This window comes from Littorina saxatilis, linkage group LG6 (assembly GCF_037325665.1).
Source record: "Littorina saxatilis isolate snail1 linkage group LG6, US_GU_Lsax_2.0, whole genome shotgun sequence".
NCBI classification, from domain to species: Eukaryota; Metazoa; Mollusca; class Gastropoda; order Littorinimorpha; family Littorinidae; genus Littorina; species Littorina saxatilis.
Genome location: NC_090250.1, coordinates 20,444,888 through 20,470,869, shown reverse-complemented (window position 1 = coordinate 20,470,869; position 25,982 = coordinate 20,444,888). Strand labels below are relative to the sequence as shown.

Genomic DNA, 25,982 nt, shown 5'->3' with positions numbered 1-25,982 from the left:
GGGGGGGGGGGCATGGCCACCGGACCCCCCAAAGAGCCCGCCTTTCTTTTCTAAGTGGTGATCTCAGAAAGTAGTTGGGTAATTTGTTGGCTCAGGGTACACCAGATCGGTCAATTGTCCTTGCATTTGATCTGAATTTGTCTTCTTAAATTTAATTTTTGGAAGGTGTTTTAGGGGAAGTTTATCAGTTGGCTCAGATTGCACCAGTTTGCTCCATTTTATTTATCAAAAATGTTCGGGGGGGGAGGGGGGCATGCCCCCGGACCCCCCTAAGAGGTTCGAATGCTTCTCGCCCTCAACTAATCGCTTTGCGTCGTCGAATTGTCCCTACAAAAAATAATTGGAAGCCACCCCCCACCCACCCCTTAAAAATGATGTGATCCGCCCCTGCCATAACTTGTGCCCCGGTGCGACGATGACATCTTGGTCCCGTGGTCATATTACGATTCTCGGGCTCGTCAGGTGATCTTGTATAAACTTCACACTGAACAAAACAAACGTGACCCTCCGATAGTACTGATGAGCGACCTTGGATACCTTACACTGATTCATGGGGCCAAATTTGTCCAACCAATTTTTTTTAGAAATTTGATTCATCCTAGTTAAAATGTTTCCCTTCTCATTCAAGGGATGTAACCACTCGGTGCATGTTTTGGAAGAAATCGATTTTGGGGGTGAAATCTATTACATTTCACCACCAATAATCTTCAACATGGTTACATGCAAGAAACTGATATGCTTTTCGTCAATTTCACTCATTTACTTTTACCAGGAAACATCATTTCAGTCTTGAGAATATATCGAGTGTGTGTAGTGTGTGTAGAGCGATTGAGAGTAAACTACTGGACCGATCTTTATGAAATTTTACATGAGAGTTCCTGGGTATGATATCCCGGACGTTTTTTTCATTTTTTCGATAAATGTCTTTGATGACGTCATATCCGGATTTTTGTAAAAGTTGAGGCGGCACTGTCACACCCTCATTACACCCCCGGTATAGGGGTGTGTATAGGTTTCGGTCGATGTGTTTGTTTGTTTGTTTGTTTGTGTTCGCATATAGATCTCAAGAATGAACGGACCGATCGTCACCAAACTTGGTGAACAGGTTCTATACATTCCTGAGACGGTCCTTACAAAAATTGGGACCAGTCAAACACACGGTTAGGGAGTTATTGGTGGATTAAGATTCTACAAGGACTTATAGAGGCACGTATTAATGGTCAAAGGGAAATAACCTTCTCAGTTGGTGGCAGTGAGAATGGTTATTTCCCTTTGACCAACGGGGGTGTTTTTCCTACCTCGGAGGAATTTCTTGTTTTTCAATCAAATTGATTGAAATTTTGGCCAAGCAATCTTCGACGAAGGCCGGACTTCGGTATTGCATTTCAGCTTGGTGGCTTAAAAATTAATTAATGACTTTGGTCATTCAAAATCTGAAAATTGTAAAAAAAACAAAAAAAATTCTAAAACGATCCAAATTTACGTTCATATATCTTATTCTTCATCATTTCCTGATTCCAAAAACATATAAATATGTTATATTTGGATTAAAAACAAGCTCTGAAAATTAAAAATATAAAAATTATGATCAAAATTAAATTTTCGTAATCAATTTAAAAACACTTTCATCATTTTCCTTGTCGGTTCCTGATTCCAAAAACATTATAGATATGATATGTTTGGATTAAAAACACGCTCAGAAAGTTAAAACGAAGAGAGGTACAGAAAAGCGTGCTATCCTTCTCAGCGCAACTACTACCCCGCTCTTCTTGTCAATGTCACTGCCTTTGCCACAAGCGGTGGACTGACGATGTTTACGAGTATACGGTCTTGCTGAAAAATTGCAGTGCGTTCAGTTTCATTCTGTGAGTTCGACAACTTGACTAAAATAATGTTGTATTTTCGCCTTACGCGACTTGTGTTTGCACTAGCGGCGGACTACGTTCAGTTTCATTCTGTGAGTTCCATGCACAGCTTGACTAATGTAGTAATTTCGCCTTACGCGACTTGTTTGTTTTTTTCTCACACGGTTGTAGAAATATCAAGTCAGTGAAAGGGGTAACATAGTTTTGGGTCTCTCCGTGAGAAAAGGGTAAATATGCCGCGTAAGGGGAACGTGGAAGGGGGGGGGGGGGGGGGGGGGGTGGGTCCGGAACATAGGAATCCCCCTCCCCCCCCCCCCCCCTTAGATATAGCCCTGTACATCAACCTACTGACAAACACTGTGACACTGCATGGTGTTCTCGGTACTGACATGCGCATATATTGAGGAGGGGGAGGGGAATGTACTGCAGCTGAAGCAGACGACGCAAGAGCACTGCCACGGCGTGACTGAAAGTTTGCTCTAGCTTCACAACAACAGGGGCTTTAACTCTGCAGGTGTCAATCAAAATCCCATGAGAGTAGCAGAACGTTTTACACTTGAGTCTACGCAAGTGCGAGTGTTCGAGTTCAACTTATTACGTGTCCGAGTACTTGGTGTTGAATGAGATTAGGATTGTGACAAAAGCTTGTCGAAACAACATCAACTTAGAGTAGGGAACAACACGCCAGAAAGCGATGTATTGCTCAAAAGGCCGTTGTTGTAAATGGACATGTGGAATTGTTGGTCTCGTGGCTCTAGTTACTGGATGTGTTCTCATTCAAGTTTTTGACAACCTCATCCACGAAAAAGTGAAAGACGTAAGTACTAAGTGCGCGTGACCTTAAGTGCCTCTGGGAAATGAGATGAAACAGTCAGTGGACATGTGATAGTCCGGTGACACCAGCAGTTTGTAGACTGTTGTGTACGTCGGTTGTGTGTGTGTGGTTATGTGAAAGAGACTAGAGAGAGAGAGGGGGAGGGAGGGAGAGAGGGAGAGGAGACAGATGCATGACTTTGTGAAATGTGTGTGTGTGTGCGCGCGCGCGCGCTTCCACTGAGTGTGTATGTGTTAATTTATTAATAGTATTATTCCAGTAGGAATAACAAGTTTCATTATTTTATCTGGTGCATATATATATTTCCTTGAAATGAATGCTCTAGTTTACTTCAGATGTCCAGTTTGAAGCCTTCTAATCTACACTAATTAGACTGATTTCTCTAGCTGTGGCTGAAATAGATATCATTTTGCAAAAAGTTGACAAAAGTCTTTTCATGACGTGGGGTTGCCTGCAGGTCAAAATATTCCTGTGTTTTGTTGCACCCACCGACGGGCGCAGTGGCGTGGTGGTAAGACGTCGGCCTCCTAATCGGGAGGTCTTGAGTTCGAATCCCGGTCGCTGCCGCCTGGTGGGTTCAGAGTGGAGATTTTTCCGATCTCCCAGGTCAACTTATGTGCAGACCTGCTAGTGACTTAACCCCCTTCGTGTGTACACGCAAGCACAAGACCAAGTGCGCACGTAATCCATGTCAGAGTTCGGTGGGTTATAGAAACACGAAAATACCCAGCATACCTCCCCCGAAATCGGCGTATGCTGCCTGAATGGCGGGGTAAAAACGGTCATACACGTACAACTCCACTTGTGCTTAAAACATGAGTGAACGTGGGAGTCTAAGCCCATGAACGAAGAAGAAGAAGAAGAAGAAGTTGCACCCACCAAGATGACAGTTTGCTAGCCACCCCTACCGCTGTTGTGTATCATTTCAAAAAACATTCGCTCATATCTTGTGAATACAATGGAACCCCCCTTTTAAGACCTCCAACAAATCTGAGAAAATCAGGTCTTGAAATAAGGGTAAATTTACAGAGGTTATGAACAAAACCAGACCTGAGAAAACAAGTTCTTTAAAGGGGGGGGGGGGGGTGTTCTTAAAAAGTTAAATGGGGGTTTCAGCTGTATCTATGCATTGAGTCAATCTGTCAGCCTAAAACTAAATATCAACCCTGAAAATCTGATTCATCAAAAAGACTACATGTACTGATGTAGCAAGGCTTAAATTGGCCAGCTGAAACCTGAAGACCGAGATGATTGTGCTCGAGATCTTGTAAATTATGTATGCTATGAAGATACTTGCACTTTGTCTGGTTTTTGTTGTTGTTGTTCTTTGTGGAAGTTCACGATATTGGGCAAAGAAATGAGGACATGAGTTTCCAAATATTAAAAGTGTTTTAAATTAAGTTAAACTTGACTCCAGTACAAGCTTGGACATTTCTTCAAATGATACTGAAAGTGACTTGTTTTGTTTTTTTCTCAAACAGCTGTTAGATAATTATATGGCAGAGCAAAACTTGTGTGTCTGAAATTGTGACGTATTAAGTTACATGGTGTTTATACTGTCAAATGTCTCACAACAGAGTGCATATTTTAGGAGAGGTATTTTGCCTACAGGTATAATGTAAATGTCAGGATCTCCTGTGATGACCCCACATACTTTTGTTAGGCTATATTTATTCAAGTGTTTCAGCCCTTACAAAATGGAAACTGTAATTTACGTCACAACATGTACCTGAAGTTTTATATATAGACACATAAAAACTGACACAAAATGAGATTTTTTTTGCATTTGGCCTTAGAAAATATGAGTGTTTGGTACCAGTTTTTATCAAAAAGACTTCAGAATAACACCATTTTAATCAATGTTAAAAAAATTGATGATTTTGTCTATCAAGGTGATCGTAAGTTTTGCTAGAAACCAAATGTTGAGTCCACAAAAACATCATGTCACAATGAATTTAAAACATTGCTAACAGTAACAATTACAAAATCAATTAAGTTGAACGTAAATGTTATATATCATTTAGTATGTAAACTACAAACCAGTAAAGATGCTGTGACTGTCGCTTACCTTCTTGATGGGTTGGTGTTTTTTTGAGTTTATGCAAAAGCTCTTCTGGTGGAAACACTGCTTTCTTGAAATCAGCGTGTTTTGACATGATTATAAGATGAACGTGAAGATAAGGACTTTGTACATTTTCTGTTTTGTTGCAGGAACTGCCGCTGAAGAACGGGTCCGTGTCCTATAAGAACTGGCTGTCTCCCCCAGCACCTATCTACTTCCAGATCTATGTTCAGCATGTGGCAAACGCTGAGGAAGTCGTGCAGCTTGGGGCAAAACCCGTACTCGTTCAGAAAGGACCCTATACCTACAGGTTTGTCAAAGAGTACTGAGTACTGGAACCCCCCTTTTATGACCTTGAAAAATATGAGAATCAGGTCTTAACTTAAAAGGGAGGGAGTGGGGGGGGGGGGGAGGGGTGTTCTTTAAATGGAGGTAAATGTACACCCACTGTCAATAAAACATTGTAAAAACTAGGGTCTTTAAAGCAGGGTTCCAGGGCTTCATTTACTAGTGCGCCCTGCGCCTTTGGCGCATTAAATCTGAAAATGTCCCATCACAATTTGACCTCCCGCGGGTTAGGGGGAAGAATTTACCCGATGCTCCCCAGCATGTCGTAAGAGGCGACTAACGGATTCTGTTTCTCCTTTTACCCTTGTTAAGTGTTTCTTGTATAGAATATAGTCAATGTTTGTAAAGATTTTAGTCAAGCAGTATGTAAGAAATGTTAAGTCCTTTGTACTGGAAACTTGCATTCTCCCAGTAAGGTCATAATTTATATATATATTGTACTACGTTGCAAGCCCCTGGAGCAAGTTTTTGATTAGTGCTTTTGTGAACAAGAAACAATTGACAAGTGGCTCTATCCCATCTCCCCCCCCCCCCCCCCCCCCTTTCCCTGTCGCGATATAACCTTCGTGGTTGAAAACGACGTTAAACACCAAATAAAGAAAGAACATCACAATTTGCGTCAGTGCGTCAAAGGGCGCATTGAGATTACGTTCCACTGCGCCAGCAAATGTACACTTTCCATCAGATTACATACACACACACACACAAACACACAAACACACACACACACACACACACACACACACACACACACACACACACACACACACACAGTGACACAGTGACACAGAGATAACACGATATAGCGGCTAATTCTCAGATAGCACCATATTGCACTATTTTGCATCTTTGGTCAAAACGCGTACAGGCCTCTTTGGCGCTTCTTGCCTTCGACTATGTCCCATAGGAATTTGGTTGAGGGGGACAAATGTCCCATTGCCTTTTTCTCCCAGGTTAAACCCTGGGGTTGGATTGAATGTATTGACAACAGCAACACACACACCTTCTGAAATAGAGCTTGATGTGATATGCATGCTACCTTTCATAAAGACGCTTAAGATCCAAGAAAGAAAGTTATATAAAGGCCCCAAGTCAAGACAAGAGTAAGTGAGAGTTGTTTGGAACCAGTCTCCTGGCACCTCAGGACTGGGTGGCCGAGTGGTAACGCATTTGCGCTCGGAAGCGAGAGTTTGCGAGTTCGACCCTGGGTCAGGGCGTTAGCAATTTTCTCCTCCCTTTCTTAACCTAGGTGGTGGGTTCAAGTGCTAGTCTTTTGGATGAGACAAAAAACCGAGGTCCCTTCGTTGTACACTACATTGGGGTGTGCACGTTAAAGATCCCAGGATTGACAAAAGGGTCTTTTCTGGCAAAATTGTATAGGCATAGATAAAAATGTCCACCAAAATACCCATGTGACTTGGAATAATAGGCCGTGAAAAGTAGGATATGCGCCAAAATGGCTGCAATCTGCTGGCCGATGTGAATGCGTGATGTATTGTGTAAAAAAATGCCATCTCACATGGCATAAATAAATCCCTGTGCCTTGAATATGTGGGCGATATAAATTGCATAAAATAAAAATAAAAAAATAAATCCCTGCGCTTAGAACTGTACCCAGCCAGGGAATACGCACGATATAAGCCTCATATTGATTGATTGATTGACCTCAGAGACTAAGAAACATTGAAATCAACAAATGACATTCATTCTCAGTGCCATATAACTTTGGTAGTGGAAGGAATGCAGGTTTCTGTTGGTGGTTTAAAGGTACTGAACTTGTCAATCCAGGTGCACGGAGCCCCTGGGGCTTTTAGTCATACCTCAGGCAGCTATCCGTTAGAAGAACTACCAAGTTTCATTGACTTGCACCCAAAGAGTCAAGAACTGCGATTTTTGAGTCACTTGAGAAAATGTGACTCTATGTAATCGGTCAGTGTTAGTCTGTCCGGCCGGCCGTCCGGCCGGCCGTCCGTAGACACCACCTTAACGTTGGACTTTTCTCGGAAACTATCAAAGCGATCGGGCTCATATTTTGTTTAGTCGTGACCTCCAATGACCTCTACACTTTAACGATGGTTTCGTTGACCTTTGACCTTTTTCAAGGTCACAGGTCAGCGTCAAAGGAAAAATTAGACATTTTATATCTTTGACAAAGTTCATCGGATGTGATTGAAACTTTGTAGGATTATTCTTTACATCAAAGTATTTACATCTGTAGCCTTTTACGAACGTTATCAGAAAAACAAGGGAGATAACTAGCCTTTTCTGTTCGGCAACACACAACTTAACGTTGGGCTTTTCTCGGAAACTATAAAAGTGACCGGGCTCAAATTTTATGTGAACGTGACTCCCAGTGACCTCTACACTTTGACGTCTGCTTTGGTGACCTTTGACCTTTTTCAAGGTCACAGGTATGCTTCAGGTATGCATTGTGTTGTGAATAGCAATTTCTTCCTGTCCATCTGATGCCTCATATAATATTCAGAACTGCGAAAGTGACTCGATCGAGCGTTTGCTCTTCTTGTTTTAAGAATTAATTTCGTACTCGGACCCGGCTGGCCTTGACCTATTTTTGGATCTAAATTAAGATCAGGTAGATCACCACATCATGCACAAAAAGACAGGTCACTAAGCAAACTACACTATGTCAGACGTCATCATGAGTTTGTGTAAAACAAAATGGAGGCCGGAATCACTCAGTTGAATCGAACTCCGACCAAACACCACGTAATAACTAGGTTAATTTATGCACTCGCGTGAACAAGAAACTGTCGAGCTTCACAGATGTCGTCGTTGGGTAGTTTTGGGTTTGTTTTACTACCATAGGAGGATTTTTGAACTGTAAATGCACTCAGCTGCAACAAAAACGCAAAACGAAGGCTGTGAGCTGCACTGTGCCTTTAACTTTTTACATTTAGTCAAGTTTTGACGAAATGTTTTAACATAGAGGGGGAATCGAGACAAGGGTCGTTGTGTGTGTGTGTGTGTGTGGGTGTGTAGAGCAATTCAGAGTAAACTACTGGACCGATCTTTATGACATTTTACATGAGAGTTCCTGGGTATGATATCCCCAGACGTTTTTTTCATTTTTTCCATAAATGTCTTTGATGACGTCATATCCGGCTTTTTGTAAAAGTTGAGGCGGCACTGTCACACCCTCATTTTTCAATCAAATTGATTGAAATTTTTGTAAAGCAATCTTCGACGAAGGCCGGACTTTGGTATTGCATTTCAGCTTGGTGGCTTAAAAATTAATTAAATTACATATCTTATCCCAATTCACTTCAGTTTACTCAGTTTAGTGCTAGGACGCTGAAAGCTACGCTCACCCTGGTAAGGGGGAAGTACCCTAAAAATAGAACAGCCTTGACCGTCACATACTGACGTCATGACAAGGATACCCCCCAGCATGCTCTGCACATGCGTGCTCTCGCCGCCATCTTGTATTCATTCTACTCTTCAGCGATAGCGTCGAAGGACGTGTTTTGGATTACGCTCGGGCTATTTCGTTAGCCCTCTGCTTTTCGGCAGACTACACCCTGGTTTCGTTTGTATCTTAGCCTCTAGCTGAGATTGGGTGAGAATTTTCCATTTTCTTTCGTTGTATTGTTGTCGTTTGCCACGGGTTGGTCTTTGTTTACTTTCGTCTACAAGACTAACGCCAATATGGCGGACAGTGGGAAGAAGAAACCTAGTTCTAGACAGGCAGCCACTACAGAGTCTCCGTCTAAGAAAGCGGCTAAGAAGGCCAAGGGTTCTAAACCTATCGTTACGGTGTTTGAGCCGGTTTCTCAGAATACTTTCACGGTAGAAATTGACAATCCTAAGAGTCCGAGTTTGCTGGCGCTGAAGCAAGGTTGCAAGACGGCGCCGGTTCAGGAGAGCACAGCATCGGAAAAAGTAGATTTGTCAGTGATGTTTGCTACCTTTAGTGATCAAATGAGGTCCATGTTTTCGTCAGAATTACACTCGGCGAGCGAACATTTGCTCTCTCTGCAGGCACGACCCGTGGACATTCGCTATCAGCCGAGGGTGAAGGCAGCGCCGTCGGCCACTGTTACGTCGGCTGACGTTCACGCTGAACAGTCTTCCGGTGAAGACGGAAAGAGTTTCCCTCATCTTGCCTCCACTTCCGGTGTCAGCGGCATCTCTAAAGGTACTGTGACTGTCCCACAGGGAGTTACGCACGGGCGTTCCCTTCTTCCGCCCGGCGCCGGGCAGGAAGCCGTGATAACACAGGGGTCCTGCTCTCATCATGACGTGCAGGCGTCTGTGCTTAGATCGGAGGACACGTTAGTACCAGGTTGTTATACGGATGCAACTTCGGTACAGCGGTCCAAACTTCCGCCAGGGGAGCGCGAAGTTGTTGAGGTACAGGGGAGTTGCTCGCATCACGTCTTGCAATCGTCAGTACACTCGACGGAAGCCACTCGGTTGCCGGTTTGCTCAGCATCCCTTGCGCCGCGGTGTGTTTTCCTTCCGCCAAAGGGGCAGGAAGTTGTTGTAAGGCAGGGGACTTGCTCGCATCACGACTTGCAGGCGTCTGTACTTACAACCGGAGATAGGCAAGTGCCGGTTTGCTCAACGACAGCATCCCTCGCACAGCTCTCCACACTTCCGCCCAGGGGGCAGGAAGTTCTCTCCAGAGAGGATACGTGTGCCTCGTGCGGTACCTCTCTGCCGGATGACACTGCCTATGACTATGATAGTCAATATGGTGGCGAGTTTCCGGCAGGCACTTCCGTGCCGGAAGGAGAGGAGGAATACGGGACTTCCCTGCTGTCTGAGGAAGATCTCAATTTCCAGCTACCAGACAAGCTTCCCAATGCAGTGGCGTTGGCGGCGCAGGTAGCTTCCAGATACTTTGAGGAAGGAGTGGTAGCAACAACAAGCCTGTCTGCATCACCACCTTCGGCTGTCAGGGATTTTCGTGCGTCACAAGGAGAGAAACAAACTTTTAAGTTTCGTGAATCTCCTTCAGTGGCGTATGAGATGTCTAAGATTCTGGCTACGAATGCCAGGTCTGATTATGTGCCTTTGGACACAGTGCCTCTGCTTTCAGCGCACAGTCCGGCACCAGATTTGGCACAGCTGTGGCTAGCTTCCGCACAGCCAACCCCTTATGTTGGTCAAGCTGCTGCACGGAAGTTCTCGTTGAATCCTAGGCCACACAATCTCTTGGGCACTTTTTCCCTGCCACGTGCTCCACTTCCGGTTACACCGGAGTTAGTGACGCTCAGGGAGGATGGCTACAGTAGGGACAGGTCTGTTCCTTATACAGAGGGATCTCTTGTAGCATTGGATACAACCTGGAGTTAGCTTCCCTTTCGGAAACGCTGCTCAGGTCTCTCTCCCGATCTATCACTTCGTCCTTGGAACCGTTCGAGTTTCGACAGGACGCGAGTGAAAAGGATTGTGGCGACGCTGCTTGCTACTTTGGCCAAAGTTTCGGCCGAACAAATGCGTCTTTCGGCGCATCTCTATGCTCATGCTGTGCACACGCGCAGGTCAGCTTTCCTCTCGGGTTCCAGGATCCAAGATAAAGCCACACTGGAGGCTCTTAAGTTATCTCCTTTCACGGAGGGTGCCTTGTTGGGGCAGCCGTCGCTGGACGCGCTCCACAAGCAAACCCGCGACGATCGGGATTTGGCTATAGCCAAGATAGCGCAACACGGCTTTCCTAAGCCTCAGAGCAAGAGCTACGGACCGCCTAAACCTTCCGCCAATTCGGCGAATAGGGGGAGGTCAGCACAAGCCAGCTCTTCTTCACGAGGACGGGGAAGAGGCGCGCCTTACCCTAAGAAGAAGCCGTCTTTTGGCAATTCAAGGGGGTCTGGACGCAAAGCACACCCCCAATGATGTGTCCCCGAACCACTAGCTCATGCATCCACCATGCCTTTGGCGGCAGGCGGCTGTCAGTGGCCCTACCCCTTTGGTTGCTAAAAGTAAACAATCAGTGGATAGTGAGTATAGTGCGTTCGGGGTTCAGGCTACACTGGAAGGAGGGAAAAGCTCCCTTAACCAGAGTTCCACCGCCGTTCAAATTTCCCGTCAAGCTGGAAGCGAAGACAGCGATTCAAGCGGAAATCTTGTCTCTCTTACAGAAGGATGCGATAGACGAGGTTATGGACTACAACTCCCCAGGCTTTTATGGGAGAATTTTCGTGGTCCTAAAGGCATCGGGAGGCTGGCACCCGGTGTTAGACCTGTCTCCCCTGAACAAATTTCTGAGACAGATCAAGTTCACGATGGAGACTCCAGCGTCAGTCAGAGAAGCACTCAGACCGGGAGACTGGGTGACGTTGATCGACCTGACAGACACATACTACCACATCCTCATTCACCCATCAGACAGGAAGTGGCTGAGGTTTCGGTGGGGAGAGAAAATGTACCAATTCAGGGCTCTTCCCTTCGGTCTATCTCTTGCTCCTTGGATCTTCACGATGGTGGTGCGCCAGCTGTGCTCCCTAGTCAGACAGCAAGGCGTACGGCTCAGAGCTTACCTCGACGACTGGCTCATTCTTCATCAGGATCGAGAAGCTTGCAGTGCTCAAACTCGGCTTGTTCTGCATCAAGCCTGCGAGTTGGGTTTCTCGGTAAACCATACCAAGTCAGAACTCGCACCGTCCCAGTCCTTCACGTATCTGGGAATGAGGTTCGATACGGTAGATTGGTCAATCCGCCCCTCACAGAGGAGGATAGACAAACTGCAGAATCTACTGAGATCGCTGGCGTCACAGAGGCAAGCTCCGGTCAGGGAACTGGCATCAGTGCTTGGTCAAATGGAGTCTATGGCCACACTTGTCCCTCTGGGGAGAGTTCACAAGAGGCCGTTTCAGGCAGCTTTGAGTTCGGTCTGGAATCCCTCCTCCCAGGGATGGCAGGTCTCGGTTCAGCTAGACAGTTGGTTTCAGCAGACCACAGCTCAGTGGCTGGAACCAGGGATTTCACAGGGAGTCCTCATCACTCCCCCTCCGCCAGAGGAGGATTTGTTCACGGACGCGTCCCTGTCAGGCTGGGGTGCTCATCTCTCTCACCACACAGCCTCAGGCACGTGGACATCAGGCCAAACTCTCTCGCACATCAATGTTCTCGAGTTAGAGGCTGTAGCCCAAGGTCTTCAGAGCTTTCTGCCACTGGTGGCAGGCAAGCATGTTCGTCTTCACACGGACAATACTACGGTTGCGGCCTACATCAACAGGCAGGGCGGCTCTCGCTCTCACACTCTGTCTCTCAAGGCATGCCAACTGCTGGAGTGGTGTCACCAGCATCAGATAAGGTTGTCAGCAAAATATCTTCCGGGAAAACTGAACGTTTTGGCAGACTCTCTCAGTCGATCATCGAAAGTACTCCACACAGAATGGACAATCACCCATCACGCGCTCCAGCGTCTTTGGGTGCAGGTGGAGAAACCAATGGTCGATCTTTTTGCAACACGGTTCTCGAGGAGGTTACCAGTGTTCATTTCTCCGTTTCCGGACCCCGAAGCCTGGAAAGTGAATGCGCTGGAAGTCGACTGGACAGGACTCACGGCTTACGCTTTCCCACCATTCCAACTTCTTGGAAAAGTGCTGAGAAAAGCAGAAGTGGAGCAGCCATCTCTGGTGTTGGTCGCTCCATTGTGGACAAGTCAGCACTGGTATCCGGATCTTCTTCGCCTGGCAGAAGGCCCTCCCATTCCTCTTAATCTGGAAAAGGGAGATTTACTGCAACCACGCACCGGCATTCAGCACGCGAACCCACAGTCTCTGCGCCTTCACGCATGGAGACTGTGAGAAGATCCCTGCGTTTGTCAGGTGCCTCAGAGAGGACACTGGATTTGGTGCAAGAAGCGCACAGGAAGTCTACGAGCTCAGTGTACGCTTCACATTGGACAGCTTGGGTTAAATGGTGTGCAGAGAATCAGGTCAACTCTGTAGCCCCTCGCTCTATGCAGGTAGCTAATCACTTGTCATGGTTAGCAGCTCAAGGCAGCTCCCCCTCGTCTCTCCGAGTCAGGCGTTCTGCTATTTCAGCTACTTTGAGGCAGTTAGGTCACAACATTAACCTCAGTGGAGTTATCGCTAGTGTCCCAAAAGGTGCGTCAATCGGTTTTGCTAGGATCAGAGACAGTCCCGGCATGGGATCTCTTCCTTATTCTGGAATTTTTAAGATCGCAAGATTTTGAACCGTTGCAATCAGCTAGTCTAGCTAAAGCCACACAAAAAAATTGTCTGTTTCTGGTCACCCGACCGACCCTAAATTTCAGCGCCGACCCTAAACTTTTTTTTTCCAAACTCAAAATTTTTATTATTTTTTTTTGGTGGTAAAGGACAGGGTGAGAAAATGAACAACAAAAACGTGTGAAAACGAAAGTCCGCTGACGATTTGTAAATGTGTTGAGTGTCTTGTCTCTATGTATAGTGAATCCAGTCTCTTTGCGCGATTTTTAAAGTTAGTTTTATTGGTCTACATTTGGGGTAAAAAATAAAAATTAAAAAAAATCCCTACCTACCGACCCTATTTTTTTTAGCCATGTTACCAGAAACAGACACTTTTTTTTTTTGGCCTAATCTTACTCGCAAGACTCTTTTGCTCGTTCTTTTGGCTACAGCAAGGAGAGGTAGCGAAATTCACGCTCTCTCAGGCTCTTCTAGAGACATAGCTTTTGAAAAAGATGGTTCTATCACTTTACGTTTTAGGCCGGAATTTTTAGCCAAAAACCAGAAGCCTGATCAGATTTCCCCCATAATCAGAATTCTTCCTCTTAACAGGATTCTCGCTCTAGGGGACCCAGATATGTCTAACTGCCCAGTTCGGGCTCTTACTAGTTACCTGTCTCGCACGGAGCCTATCAGAGCGAATCAGCAGAAGCTGCTTTTCATATCTCTGAACACGGCTAGGCATAAAGACATATCTAAGGTAACTCTTTCTAAGTAGATCTCAACACTGATTAAGCAGGCGTATGGGTGGTGGCACAGAAAGAAAGGGGGGGGGGGGCAGACAGCTCTCCCTCTAACGTCGACTCGAACGCACGAGGCAAGAGCCTGGGCATCCTCCTTAGCTGTGCTACGATCAGGAAGATTGTCTGAAGTCCTTGATTCAGCATACTGGAGATCTGAGGATGTTTTTATCAACTTTTACCTGCGCGACGTCTCCAGTACGCGACAGGATGGTACCAAAGCTCTACCAGCCATGGTAGCAGCAGGACAGTTGTTGCCTACTTCATAGGTGAATTGGGATAAGATATGTAATTTAATCGAAAATTTTAATGTAAATTTTCATTTGATTAATATACTTACCCAATTCACATACTGAAGTCCCTCCCGCCTACCCCGCTTTAGTTCTCCTAAAAATATTACAGGGGAGCTTCGAGCGAATGAATACAAGATGGCGGCGAGAGCACGCATGTGCAGAGCATGCTGGGGGGTATCCTTGTCATGACGTCAGTATGTGATGGTCAAGGCTGTTCTATTTTTAGGGTACTTTCCCCCTTACCAGGGTGAGCGTAGTTTTCAGCGTCCTAGCACTAAACTGAAGTAAATTGCTATATGTGAATTGGGTAAGTATATTAATCAAATGAAAATTTACATTAAAATTTTCGATTAATGACTTTGGTCATTAAAAATCTGAAAATTTTAAGTTTTTTTTTATAAAACGATCCAAATTTACGTTCATCTTATTCTATATCATTTTCTGATTCCAAAAACATATAAATTTTCCACGAGCGGCAGACTACGGTCATTGTGAAAAAATGCAGTGCGTTCAGTTTCATTCTGTGAGTTCCACAGCTTGACTAAATGTAGTAATTTTGCCTTACGCGACTTGTTTATTTTTTTATTTAGTCAAGTTTTCAAGTTTTGTTGTCAAGTTGATGTCTAAGATCAAAATCCAAAACTCCCCTGAAAGTGGCATATGGCTGCATGAATGGCGGGGTAGAAACAGTCATACACTTAAAAGACGACTGCAAGTTTCAGCCTATGAACGAACAAGAATAAGAAGAACAAAATCCGAGAAAGATAAACTGTGAGTGTTCCTAGATCAAGAATTTGAAAACAAGAAAGGTAAATTTGTTGAACGTTTTCTAAAAGACAACACGAAATATTCACGCATAAATTAAGTAATGAATATTTCTTTTTGTCTATTCTTAAATGTTCCATAAAAACTAACCTTTCTTGTTTTTTGAAACATATGTGACATGTCTGTTTGGGCATTGACAAAATGTTTCCATTACTGTAACTTAATTTCACGGTGCATGTATAGATCTGTGTATTAACAGCAACATGTCAATTTTTGCAGAGAGAAACGACAGAAAGTCAACATAACCTATACAGCAGATAACACCATCACCTACAGAGAGAACCAGTTCTACTTCTTTGACCGCAGCAGATCAGTTGGACCTGAGAATGATAACTTTACAACAGTTAATCTTCCCATGATAGTAAGTTGTTAATTCACAAAACTGTATTGTGCCATTTGAATTTGATGAGCTAAGTTGCTAATTGGATTGAAAAACATCTATTGCCACTGAGGTCAGTTGAAGGTCAAGTGTGTTAAACTTTTTTGTTATATATGTATGATAATAAAAATGAAAAATCTGAAAATGTAATTGTTTTGTTTGAAGGGTATTAAGCACAAGTTCGTATTTTGGGAGTTATTAGCCACTCCCAATCAGCCACAACCCCAATCAAATTAAGTCCTGCTCACAAACAGGAACACAAAACAAAACATAAAAGTACAAACAAGAAAAAATGTGCACACATGGAAATGTAACACTGAACTTCCTTATGCTGATTTTAATCACTGTCATGTTCATGTTCCGTCTTAAAAGTTAAATCTTTTTTCCTTGGTGTTCCTCTCTTTTTTACATTTGGTCAAGTTTTGACAAAATGTTTTAACATAGACAGGGAATCGAGACGAGGGTGGTGGAGAATGTGTGTGTGTGTGTGTGTGTGTATGTGTGTAGAGCGATTCAGGGAAAACTACCGGACTGATCTTCATAACATTTTACATAAGAGTTCCTGGGTATGATATCCTCAGACGTTTTTTTAATTTTTCGATAATGTCTTTGATGACGTCATATCCGGCTTTTTATGAAAGTTGAGGCAGCACTGTCACGCCCACATTTTTCAATCAAATGGATTGAAATTTTGGCAAAGCAGTCTTCAACTAAGTCCGGACTATGGGATTGAATTTCAGCCCGGCAGCGTAAAAATTAGTTAATAAGTTTGCTCATTAAAGTCGTTAAAATCGAATTTTCACTTACAGATGTAAAAATGATTGCATCGTATTCCTCAATTTCTCCTGAATTCAAAAATATATACATATGTCTTGTTTACTCTAAAAATGTGCTCAGAATTACAGAAAATAGGTCAAGTAAGTACTCCGTTTGCACGCTACGCGGTGACGAGCGTGACCCGTCTCGGTCTTTAGATGTGGTTTAGTCGAGACTATCTTAGTATAGACTCAGCGATGACTGTTCTTTAGTATTAATCTGTTACTTTGATACCGACAGTTTGACTAAATGTTTTTATATCGCTTAACGCGATTTGTTTTCTTATAGGTTTTTGTTGGTGTTGGTTGTTGATTTGTTGTTATTTGTTATTGTTAATGTTATTGTTATTTGCTCTTAACTGTGGACTCTTTTTCTTCCCTCCAGACCATCGCGAACATGGTAAAGTATCAGTTTGGCATAATCCAGGAGATGGTGAACACCATACTGGAATTTACGGATGAACATGTGTTCATCGATTTGACTGTGGCCGAGCTCATGTGGGGCTATGAGGATTCTCTGCTGAAAGATGTCAAAAATGAACTGGCCAAGTTAGGAATCACACTGCCCATTGATGACAAGTTTGGCATGTTTTTAAATGTAAGTTGTGTGATGGGGGGGGGGGGGGGGGCGATGAGGGATAGTTTGGCGTGGTTTATTCAGTGAGGTGTTGAATAGGATTGGGGATGAGAAGCGGCCTAAGGATGATTTTGTGAGAGTGTGTGGTTGCTGCTGTACTAGCTTTATATCTGTGTTTGTTTTGATGTGTGTTTGTGTGTGTGTGTGGCTGAGTATACGCCTTGTAGTTGTTGAAAGAGGTGCTCTTGACTGCACCTTTGGGCACTTTTCTATGTCATCAATGAGCTTGTGACAAAAGATAAAGGGACATTTTAGCCAGTGCTTAATACCAAAATTTTGTTTTTATTTTGTTTTAGGTGTAAAGCAGAAAGGTGAAATATATACATTCTATAAAACTATGATGTGGAACTTGTGTAAAACATTGCTTGTAAATTACTGTTCACCTTATTTGTCACAAGCTCCAAGAGACTTGCCAAATGAAAAGATTCTGTAACCTAGCTATGTCAGAGTTAGCTGGGTTATAGAAACACGTAATAGTAAGTTTTCGTTATTAATTGTTTGTCTGTGCACTTTAAAGACTGTTGGGTCGATATATTTGTGAATGTATTGTTTTGTCAATAACAAACGTTCCAACAACCTACCTTTCTTGTTTTTTGATTGCCAAATGTTTGTTTTGTTGATGTGTGCAGAAAAATGGCAGCAATGATGGATTATACAGGATTACATCTGGTCTGGGTGGCACTGTGGATCATTTTGCAGAGATCCTCTCATGGGATGGAAACCGGTAAGTTTGAAACCTCTGCTGGTTATATAGCTTCAAAGACAGCCGTGATCGAGAAACTTGTGAGCTGACATTACCTTTGATGGCGAGACTTCAGTAAATAGATTGATTGATTTGATTTGATAAGATTTCATATCCCAGTGAACAGTGATCCATTTGCACGAGCTTCATGCAGTTGTAATTATTGTTTAGACGGGCGCAATGGCCAAGTGGATAAGACACCAGCCTCCTAAGCGTAAGGTTGTGGATTTGTTTGTTTGTTCGTTCATGGGCTGAAACTCCCACGGCTTTTACGTGTATGACCGTTTTTACCCCGCCATTTAGGCAGCCATACGCGGCTTTCGGAGGAAGCATGCTGGGTATTTTCGTGTTTCTATAACCCACCGAACTCTGACATGGATTACAGGATCTTTTTCGTGCGCACTTGGTCTTGTGCTTGCGTGTACACACGGGGGTGTTCGGACACCGAGGAGAGTCTGCACACAAAGTTGACTCTGAGAAATAAATCTCTCGCCGAACGTGGAGACGAACTCACGCTGACAGTGGCCAACTGGATACAAATCCAGCGCGCTACCGACTGAGCTACATCCCCACCCCGGTTGTGGATTTGAATCCCGACCCAGTCAGGTTGGTTAAGGGTGAAAATGTCTCAGATCTCCCAGGTCGACTTATGTGCAGACCTGCTGATGCCTTATCCCCCTTCATGTGTACACGCACGGAAAAGATCCTGTTACCTATGTCAGAGTTAGGTGGGTTATAGAAACACGTAAATACCCTGCATGCTTCCCCCGAAAGAGCAGCGTATGGCTGCCTAAATGGCAGGGTGAAAAGGGTCATAAAAGACGTGGGCGTTTTAGCCCATGAAGGAAGAAGAGTAACCAATTGTTTGTTGTCTGTATGTTGATTGTTTTAGGTCATCAGTCTTGCCTGTGATTATGCAGCGTTTCTTCTTCTTTTTCTTCGTTCATGGGCTGAAACTCCCAGGTTCACTCATGATTTTGCACGAGTGGGTTTCTACGTGTATTACTTTTAACTATGCCATTCAGGCAGCCATACAACGCTCTCGGTGGAAGCATACTTGGTATTGACGTCCTGTTTCTATAACCCACCGAACTCTGACATGGGTTACAAGATTAGGAGGCCGATGTCTTATCCACTAGGCCACGGCGCCCGTCTGATACAGTGTTTGTACAGTGGAACCTCCCTGAACGACCTCTCCCAAGAACGATCCCCTCCTTTTGCCAACCGAATTTCTCGGCACAGATGCCTTTCACACTGTAACTATAACCTCCCATGAACGACGCCCTCCTTTTTTAGACGACAGATCTAAAATCATAGGTTCAAACGGGAACATGCACGTCATTAGTCATGCATCAAGAGTCAGGGGTGGTAGCTCGTCTGTAGTCTGTAGTGCGTGCAAGTCCAGTGGCTTACGGCTGTCCTCGTCTTAACTTTTGCTGTCACAATTGAAGGACTGCCCTGGAAGTAGGGGGGGGGGGGGGGGGGTAGGCACAGTTTGAAGTACAACTCAATAATGATCTGCTGTGTATGTATTCTGTGAGTTGCTCACCTACTGAGACCTCGGGTCAATGACACATACTTGCCAGCTCAGACCATCTGCCTGACCCAGTTAACAGACACTGAACTTCTTACCCGAGGTCTTAAGACCTCTCCTTTGATGTCTGAGATGAAACTGTTCCTGTCCCAGTTTACAGACACTGACCTTCTTACCTGAGGCCTTGAGAGGTCTCCTTTGATATCTGAGATGAAACTCTTCCTGTCCCAGTTGACAGACACTGACTTTCATACCCAGGGTCAATGACCAAGTTTTACCAATGAGGCCATGTGTGTGTGGATGTGTGTGCGTGTGTGTGTGTTATGTCTGCCTGTCTGTGCGCTGGTGTTTGAACATGCTGATCCATATGCACATCAAGTGGGAACAAAAATGGGATAACGTATTCTGCCCAACAGTTGCCTCCCCTGTGAAAAAAATGATACCTCCCAAAAGCCCAATGAAGACCCTTCCTTTTTACGGCCGATTTTTCTGGACATTTTCAAGGTCGTTAGTGTGAGGTTTTACTGTAGTTCTGATAAGCTCTGGTCTAAATGTGACTATAAATTAGAATTTGAATTGCACATTTTCTTCCTTACAAAAGGGAACTTGGGTTTCTAATTTAATTACCTTGATAAAAGCTAAAGTCGTAAAAAGCTTTCACAGTGTTTTTTTGTTGCACCTTATTTGTTCCAGGTCGCTGAATTTTTGGAACAGTGATGTTGCCAACAGTCTGAATGGTTCAGGTAAGCAGACCAATCCTGTTGAAAAAATGTATACCAAAAAAACACAATAATACAAAAACATGGCCCTCAGAAAATAAGGCAGCTGTCAGGCAGCAAAATAATCTGTCAAAAACTTCTTCAGATTCTGTTTTGCCAATGTGGGCATATTTTACTTTGCCAACTTTACAATTGGGTAATGGGCATACTTCACTGCTCTGTGTTTGTATGAGTGTTTGAGTGCATACGCATGTGCACTCATGCCTATGTGTGTGTGCATGTGTTACTTTATTGTTTTGCAAGGATGTAAATTTGGTTTGATAACCTAGTACCCATGATTTTACAAAACATATTGCAGCGTTAAAACTTAAGTAAAGAACCTGCCTGCAGCTTTTTTTTTCTTTCTGCCTTGCTTTGCTTTTATCATCCATTCTAAAAGCGCTGGTTATTGACAATATTTGAACATTCTTGTTTCAGACGGGACGATGTACCCACCTTTCATAGACACTTCAAGATCTTACTACCTCTTCTCGTCAGATCTGTGCAGGTTAGATTAATGTCTGTGCTTTTCGTTGTTTTTGTCTTGCTTTGTTAAAGCTGTGTGTGTGTTGGTGTGTGTGATGGCTTGTAGGTTTCTGTACACATATTCTTTAGTTTACAAACATTCACAAGAACCGCATTTCTTGCTGTCTTCCCTCTCTGATCTCTCTCTTGAGGACAGGTTGTAAGAAAAGGCAGAGCTGTAAACCTCTCTCCTTGTAAAATAAAGTTCCATCATCATGAATCATCATCATCCACTCTCTCTCTCTCTCTCTCTCTCTCTCTCTCTCTCTCTCTCTCTCTCTCTCTCTCTCTCTCTCTCTCTCTCTCTCTCTCTCTCTCTCTCTCTCTCTAAATATCGATAATAATTTATCTTGGGCCCATCATGTTAGGTTGTTGTGTAAAACCATGTCGAGGAAAATATATCTGTTGAACAGAATAAAACACTTTCTTGATCCGCACTCAAGATTATTTTTTAATGCATACATACAAACCATCACGGATTATTGTTCAATCATCTGGTACTCTGCCAGTGCAAATATTTTAAAACCACTGTACAGTCTACACAGACGAGCACTGAAATCAATTCTATTAAAACAATCCAGTCTCGTTTTTGACGATTATGAGAAACTTAAGATTTTGCCCTTAAAAGAAAGATTTAAATCAAATAAAGGCGTGCTCCTTCACAAAATCCTTTCCGGTCATGCACCACGTGCTTTTATTACAAAATTTAAAGCCAAACCAAACCAAAAATTCAATGTCCCCATTCCACGGATAGATCTCTTTAAATCAAGTTTAGCTTATTCTGGCAGCGTTTTGTGGAATTCTCTCCCGGAATCAGTTCGAGCCCCAACGAGTCTCAATACTTTCAAAAAACACCTCATTACATTTAATGTCAAATTACGAAAAGTCACAGTGATGGAAGACTTCGACGTTCTGATTATTTTCATATTGATCATATCTGTCTATATTGCATCATTGTTTCATTAAACATGTTCTGGCAATTTCCCAATTTTGATCATAACGCAAGAATTTGTGTATAGCCTGCAACGTGTATATAGTCCTGTGAATAGTTTTTCTGTATTTTTATTTTTTATTAATTTACTTTTATGCTTATCCTTTGTAATTGTTTTACGTTTGTATATATATAATATGTATATGAGATTAGAGTAGTCCCTCTCTGGGTGAGGGCTGGTTGAAAAGAAGCTCGTTTATATTGCTTATGCCACAACCTTCGTAAAATAAAATTTGATTTGATTTGATCTCTCTCTCTCTCTCTCTCTCTCTCTCTCTCTCTCTCTCTCTCTCTCTCTCTCTCTCTCTCTCTCTCTCTCTCTCTCTCTCTCTCTCTCTCTCTCTCTTTTTGTAAGCAAGAAGCTTTTTCGTAATTCTGGTTCAGTTTTCTTGTCTTTTTTTTTAATTCACCCCCACCCCCCCCCCCCCCACCCCCCCCCCCCCTTGTCATATTGTTTGTGTTAGGTCACTGGAGATTGTGCACACCAAAGACTACACGCTGAAAGGAATTGACTTAAGACGCTTCATTGTTCCGCCGCGCACCTTTGCCAATGTGAGCACCAATCCTTACAACAAAGGCTTCTGCACGCCGGAATCCAACTGCCTGCCTTCTGGCGTACTGAATGCCAGTGTCTGTAAACAAGGTCGGTGCTATTTTGTCGTCTAATTAATCACTTGACAGTTTTTTTAACTCGTACAATGCCAGTGTCTGTACACAAGGTCGGTACAATTGTTCTGTCGTCTAATTAATCACTTGACAGTCTTTATAACTCGTACAATGCCAGTGTCTGCAGACAAGGTCGGTACAGCTTGTTCTGTCGTCTAATTAATGACTTGACAGTCTTTATAACTTGTACAATGCCAATGTATTTTTATCCAGGCACACTTCTGAGTGCCCTATAGCAGACTAAAGTCAGATGAAAATTGACTATGTGAACAGCGCTTAAAGGCACACAGGCACACTTCTGAGTGCCCTATAGCAGATTCAAGTCAGATGAAAATGGGCTATGTGAACAGTGCTTAAAGGCACACAGGCACACTTCTGAGTGCCCCATAGCAGATTAAAGTCAGATGAAAATGGGCTATGTGAACAGTGCTTAAAGGCACACAGGCGTCTTCTGAGTGCCCCATTGCAGATTAAAGTCAGATGAAAATGGGCTATGTGAACAGCGCTTAAAGGCACAGTCCTTCCCGTGAAAACAGTTTGACTCGCCATCTCAGAACTGGCCAGGCTTTCACATAGGATAAGACCATCCCTCCACTTGGACACATACCAACAAGTCGCGTAAGGCGAAAATACAACATTTAGTCAAGTAGCTGTCGAACTCACAGAATGAAACGGAACGCAATGCACTTTTTCAGCAAGACCGTATCACTCGTAGCATCGTCAGTCCACCGCTCATGGCAAAGGCAGTGAAATTGACAAGAAGAGCGGGGTAGTACTTGCGCTGAGAAGGATAGCACGCTTTTCTGTACCTCTCTTCGTTTTAACTTTCTGAGCGTGTTTTTAATCCAAACATATCATATCTATATGTTTTTGGAATCAGGAACCGACAAGGAATAAGATGAAAGTGTTTTTAAATTGATTTCGACAATTTTATGTTGATAATAATTTTTATATTTTTAATTTTCAGAGCTTGTTTTTAATCTAAATATAACATATTTATATGTTTTTGGAATCAGAAAATGATGGAGAATAAGATGAACGTAAATTTGAATCGTTTTATAAAAAAAATAATTTTTTTACAATTTTCAGATTTTGAATGACCAAAGTCATTAATTAATTTTTAAGCCACCAAGCTGAAATGCAATACCGAAGTCCGGCCTTCGTCGAAGATTACTTGACCAAAATTTCAACCAATTTGGTTGAAAAATGAGAGCGTGACAGTGCCGCCTCAACTTTCACGAAAAGCCGGATATGACGTCATCAAAGACATTTATCAAAAAAAAGAAAAAAACGTTCAGGGATATCAATCCCAGGAACTCTCATGGAAAATGTCATAAAGATCGGTCCAGTAGTTTGGTCTGAATCGCTCTACACACACATACACCACGACCCTCGTCTCGATTCCCCCCTCTATGTTAAAACATTTAGTCAAAACTTGACTAAATGTAAAAAGGAACAGCCTGGTTGTTCTCTGTGCAGTGTTGGATATCTTTTACAAATTAATTTTGTAAAATACGAATTTATTTCAGCAAAAACATTCAAACTCCTCATTCGTGTGTTGATTTTTGGTATGGGCCCAAGTGGAGTGATGGTCTTACCCCATGTGAAAGCCATGCAGGCCAGGCCAGAGATGGTGAGCCAAACTGTTTTTCACAGGAAGGAGTGTACCTAAGAAGTCAACGGTTTAACCCTGGGCGAAGTCGACAACGCGAAGTATACTTCGCGAAGCTGACCGCACACAGCTTTTGCACTGAGTTTTCGGTTTAAAGACTTTGCGAAGTCTTCACGTAGTCGACTTTGGGCTCAATAGGAAGGTTTCCGCCAGTTATCTCTCTGAGGTTTTGGGTGCTTAGAGAGTGCCGTGCCCCATGCGGGGGCATAAAACATCGAGGTCACAAGCAGGATCAAGGGGAAGGTCGCTGGGCGGACAGGAGACTATTAAGGACAGGCTTAAGTTTTTATGAATTATATGCAAAGTATTTGCTCATTCAAAATGAGTTAAGAGGTGCATGCTTTATCTGTTCCCAGGAGCCCCTGTCATTTTGTCCTTACCACATTTCCTGGACGGTGACCCAGCGATTCAGAACCGTGTGATTGGTATGAACCCAAACCGGGAAAAACACCAGAGTGTCATCGACATTGAACCGGTGCGTGAACAACTGTTACAGGAGTGTGCGATGATGTAGTGATATGTGCTTTGATGCAAACTTAATTGTTGTGCATAAGCCCACTGTGACTTCTGTCTTGTGTGTGGCGCACGTTATATGTCAAAGCAGCACTGCCCTGATATGGCCCTTCGTGGTCGGCTGGGCGTTAAACAAACAAACAAACAAAATAAGCCCACTGAGAGGTATTTCAGTATGATCTTTGAGAGATCAAATCTGTGGTGAAAATTGAATGGACCAAATTGCTATAAAAACAAAGCAACACACGCAAACACAAATACCATTGAAATTTTTTTAAGATTGTTTTTAATTAATATGCGAGAGTGGGCATGCATGTGTTTGTTCCAGAGTGTGTTTATGTTTTATTGCTTGTAAAGAATGTGTGTGGGTCAGTGTAAGTAAGTTTGTGCGTGTATGAAGATGTATAATGTGAATGGGTTGATTTGATGAGTTTGTTTCAAATACAAGTGACCCCCTGTCCCAGCTCCCACACACAAACAAAAATTGTTTTTAATTTATTTGAGAGAGTGTGCTGCTGTATGTGTATATTCCAGAGTGCGTTTATGTTGTATTGCTTTTAAAGAATCTGTGTGTGTGTGTGTGTATGAACATGTATAATGTGAATGGTTTGCTGAGTGTGTTTTCACACCTACTTCAGATGACAGGGGTTGTGATGAATGCAGCCAAAAGAGTGCAGCTCAACGCCTACCTCACCAAAATTCCACACATCAAGTAGGTACTAAAGCAGGAGGGGTCTAAGTTGACCAAAAGTGAGTGCATTCCCCTGTAGGCGCACTTCCTGTAGGCGTTTTTCCTGTATTTAGGTGTATTACCTGTAGACTGGCATGGTTGGCCTAGTGGTAAGGCGTCCGCCCCGTGATCGGGAGGTCGTGGGTTCGAACCCCGGCCGGGTCATACCTAAGACTTTAAAATTGGCAATCTAGTGGCTGCTCCGCCTGGCGTCTGGCATTATGGGGTTAGTGCTTGGACTGGTTGGTCCGGTGTCAGAATAATGTGACTGGGTGAGACATGAAGCCTGTGCTGCGACTTCTGTCTTGTGTGTGGCGCACGTTATATGCCAAAGCAGCACCGCACTGATATGGCCCTTCATTGTCGGCTGGGCGTTAAGCAAACAAACAAACAAACAAAGTATTACCTGTAGGAAAGTACAATTCCGCTCAATCTCGCATCAAGCTCGTGATTCACCTCAATGTTTCTACAGGGAATGCACTCGGGTGCATTTCCTGTATACTGAGGCTTAACTCCTACAGGAAGTGCACCTATACAGGGAATGCACCTACTTTTGGTTGACCCATTCTGTGGTACTAAATCGACTTGCAGGTTACACTGCTAAGCAATATCAGGTTTTCAGCACATTGTATTTTCCGATGGTACTGTTTTCAAGTTCCGTTTGTGTGTATCGGTCAGATTTTTTAATTTGTCATGATTTTATTTTGTGTAGAAAAAGGGACACTTTCATAGCAGTGTTTATGTCACATGAAATTTTTTTTAAGTTTTTGTCTAATACATGAAAAACATGACACACTTGGAGTAGCAGATACTTATAGAAGTACATGTAGCTAGTAGCCCTCAGAAGGTAG

The 25,982-nt window shown here is 43.4% G+C and overlaps 2 protein-coding genes across 2 annotated transcripts in view; both read left to right on the top strand.

Moving 5' to 3' along the window:
* LOC138968738 (folate receptor gamma-like) overlaps window positions 1-25,982 on the top strand; it is a 376,265-nt gene that overhangs the window by 347,059 nt on the left and 3,224 nt on the right. The window lies entirely within an intron of this gene.
* The window catches only part of LOC138968736 (lysosome membrane protein 2-like), a 42,867-nt gene continuing 19,296 nt past the window's right edge, over window positions 2,412-25,982 (top strand). Inside the window, exons 1-10 of the mRNA XM_070341370.1 lie at window positions 2,412-2,682; window positions 4,912-5,072; window positions 15,389-15,530; window positions 16,749-16,961; window positions 17,630-17,724; window positions 19,970-20,019; window positions 20,473-20,542; window positions 22,015-22,193; window positions 24,245-24,363; window positions 25,040-25,113. Coding sequence (XP_070197471.1) covers window positions 2,560-2,682; window positions 4,912-5,072; window positions 15,389-15,530; window positions 16,749-16,961; window positions 17,630-17,724; window positions 19,970-20,019; window positions 20,473-20,542; window positions 22,015-22,193; window positions 24,245-24,363; window positions 25,040-25,113 — 1,226 coding nt within the window. The 5' untranslated portion in view covers window positions 2,412-2,559. The remainder of the gene's footprint in view (window positions 2,683-4,911; window positions 5,073-15,388; window positions 15,531-16,748; window positions 16,962-17,629; window positions 17,725-19,969; window positions 20,020-20,472; window positions 20,543-22,014; window positions 22,194-24,244; window positions 24,364-25,039; window positions 25,114-25,982) is intronic.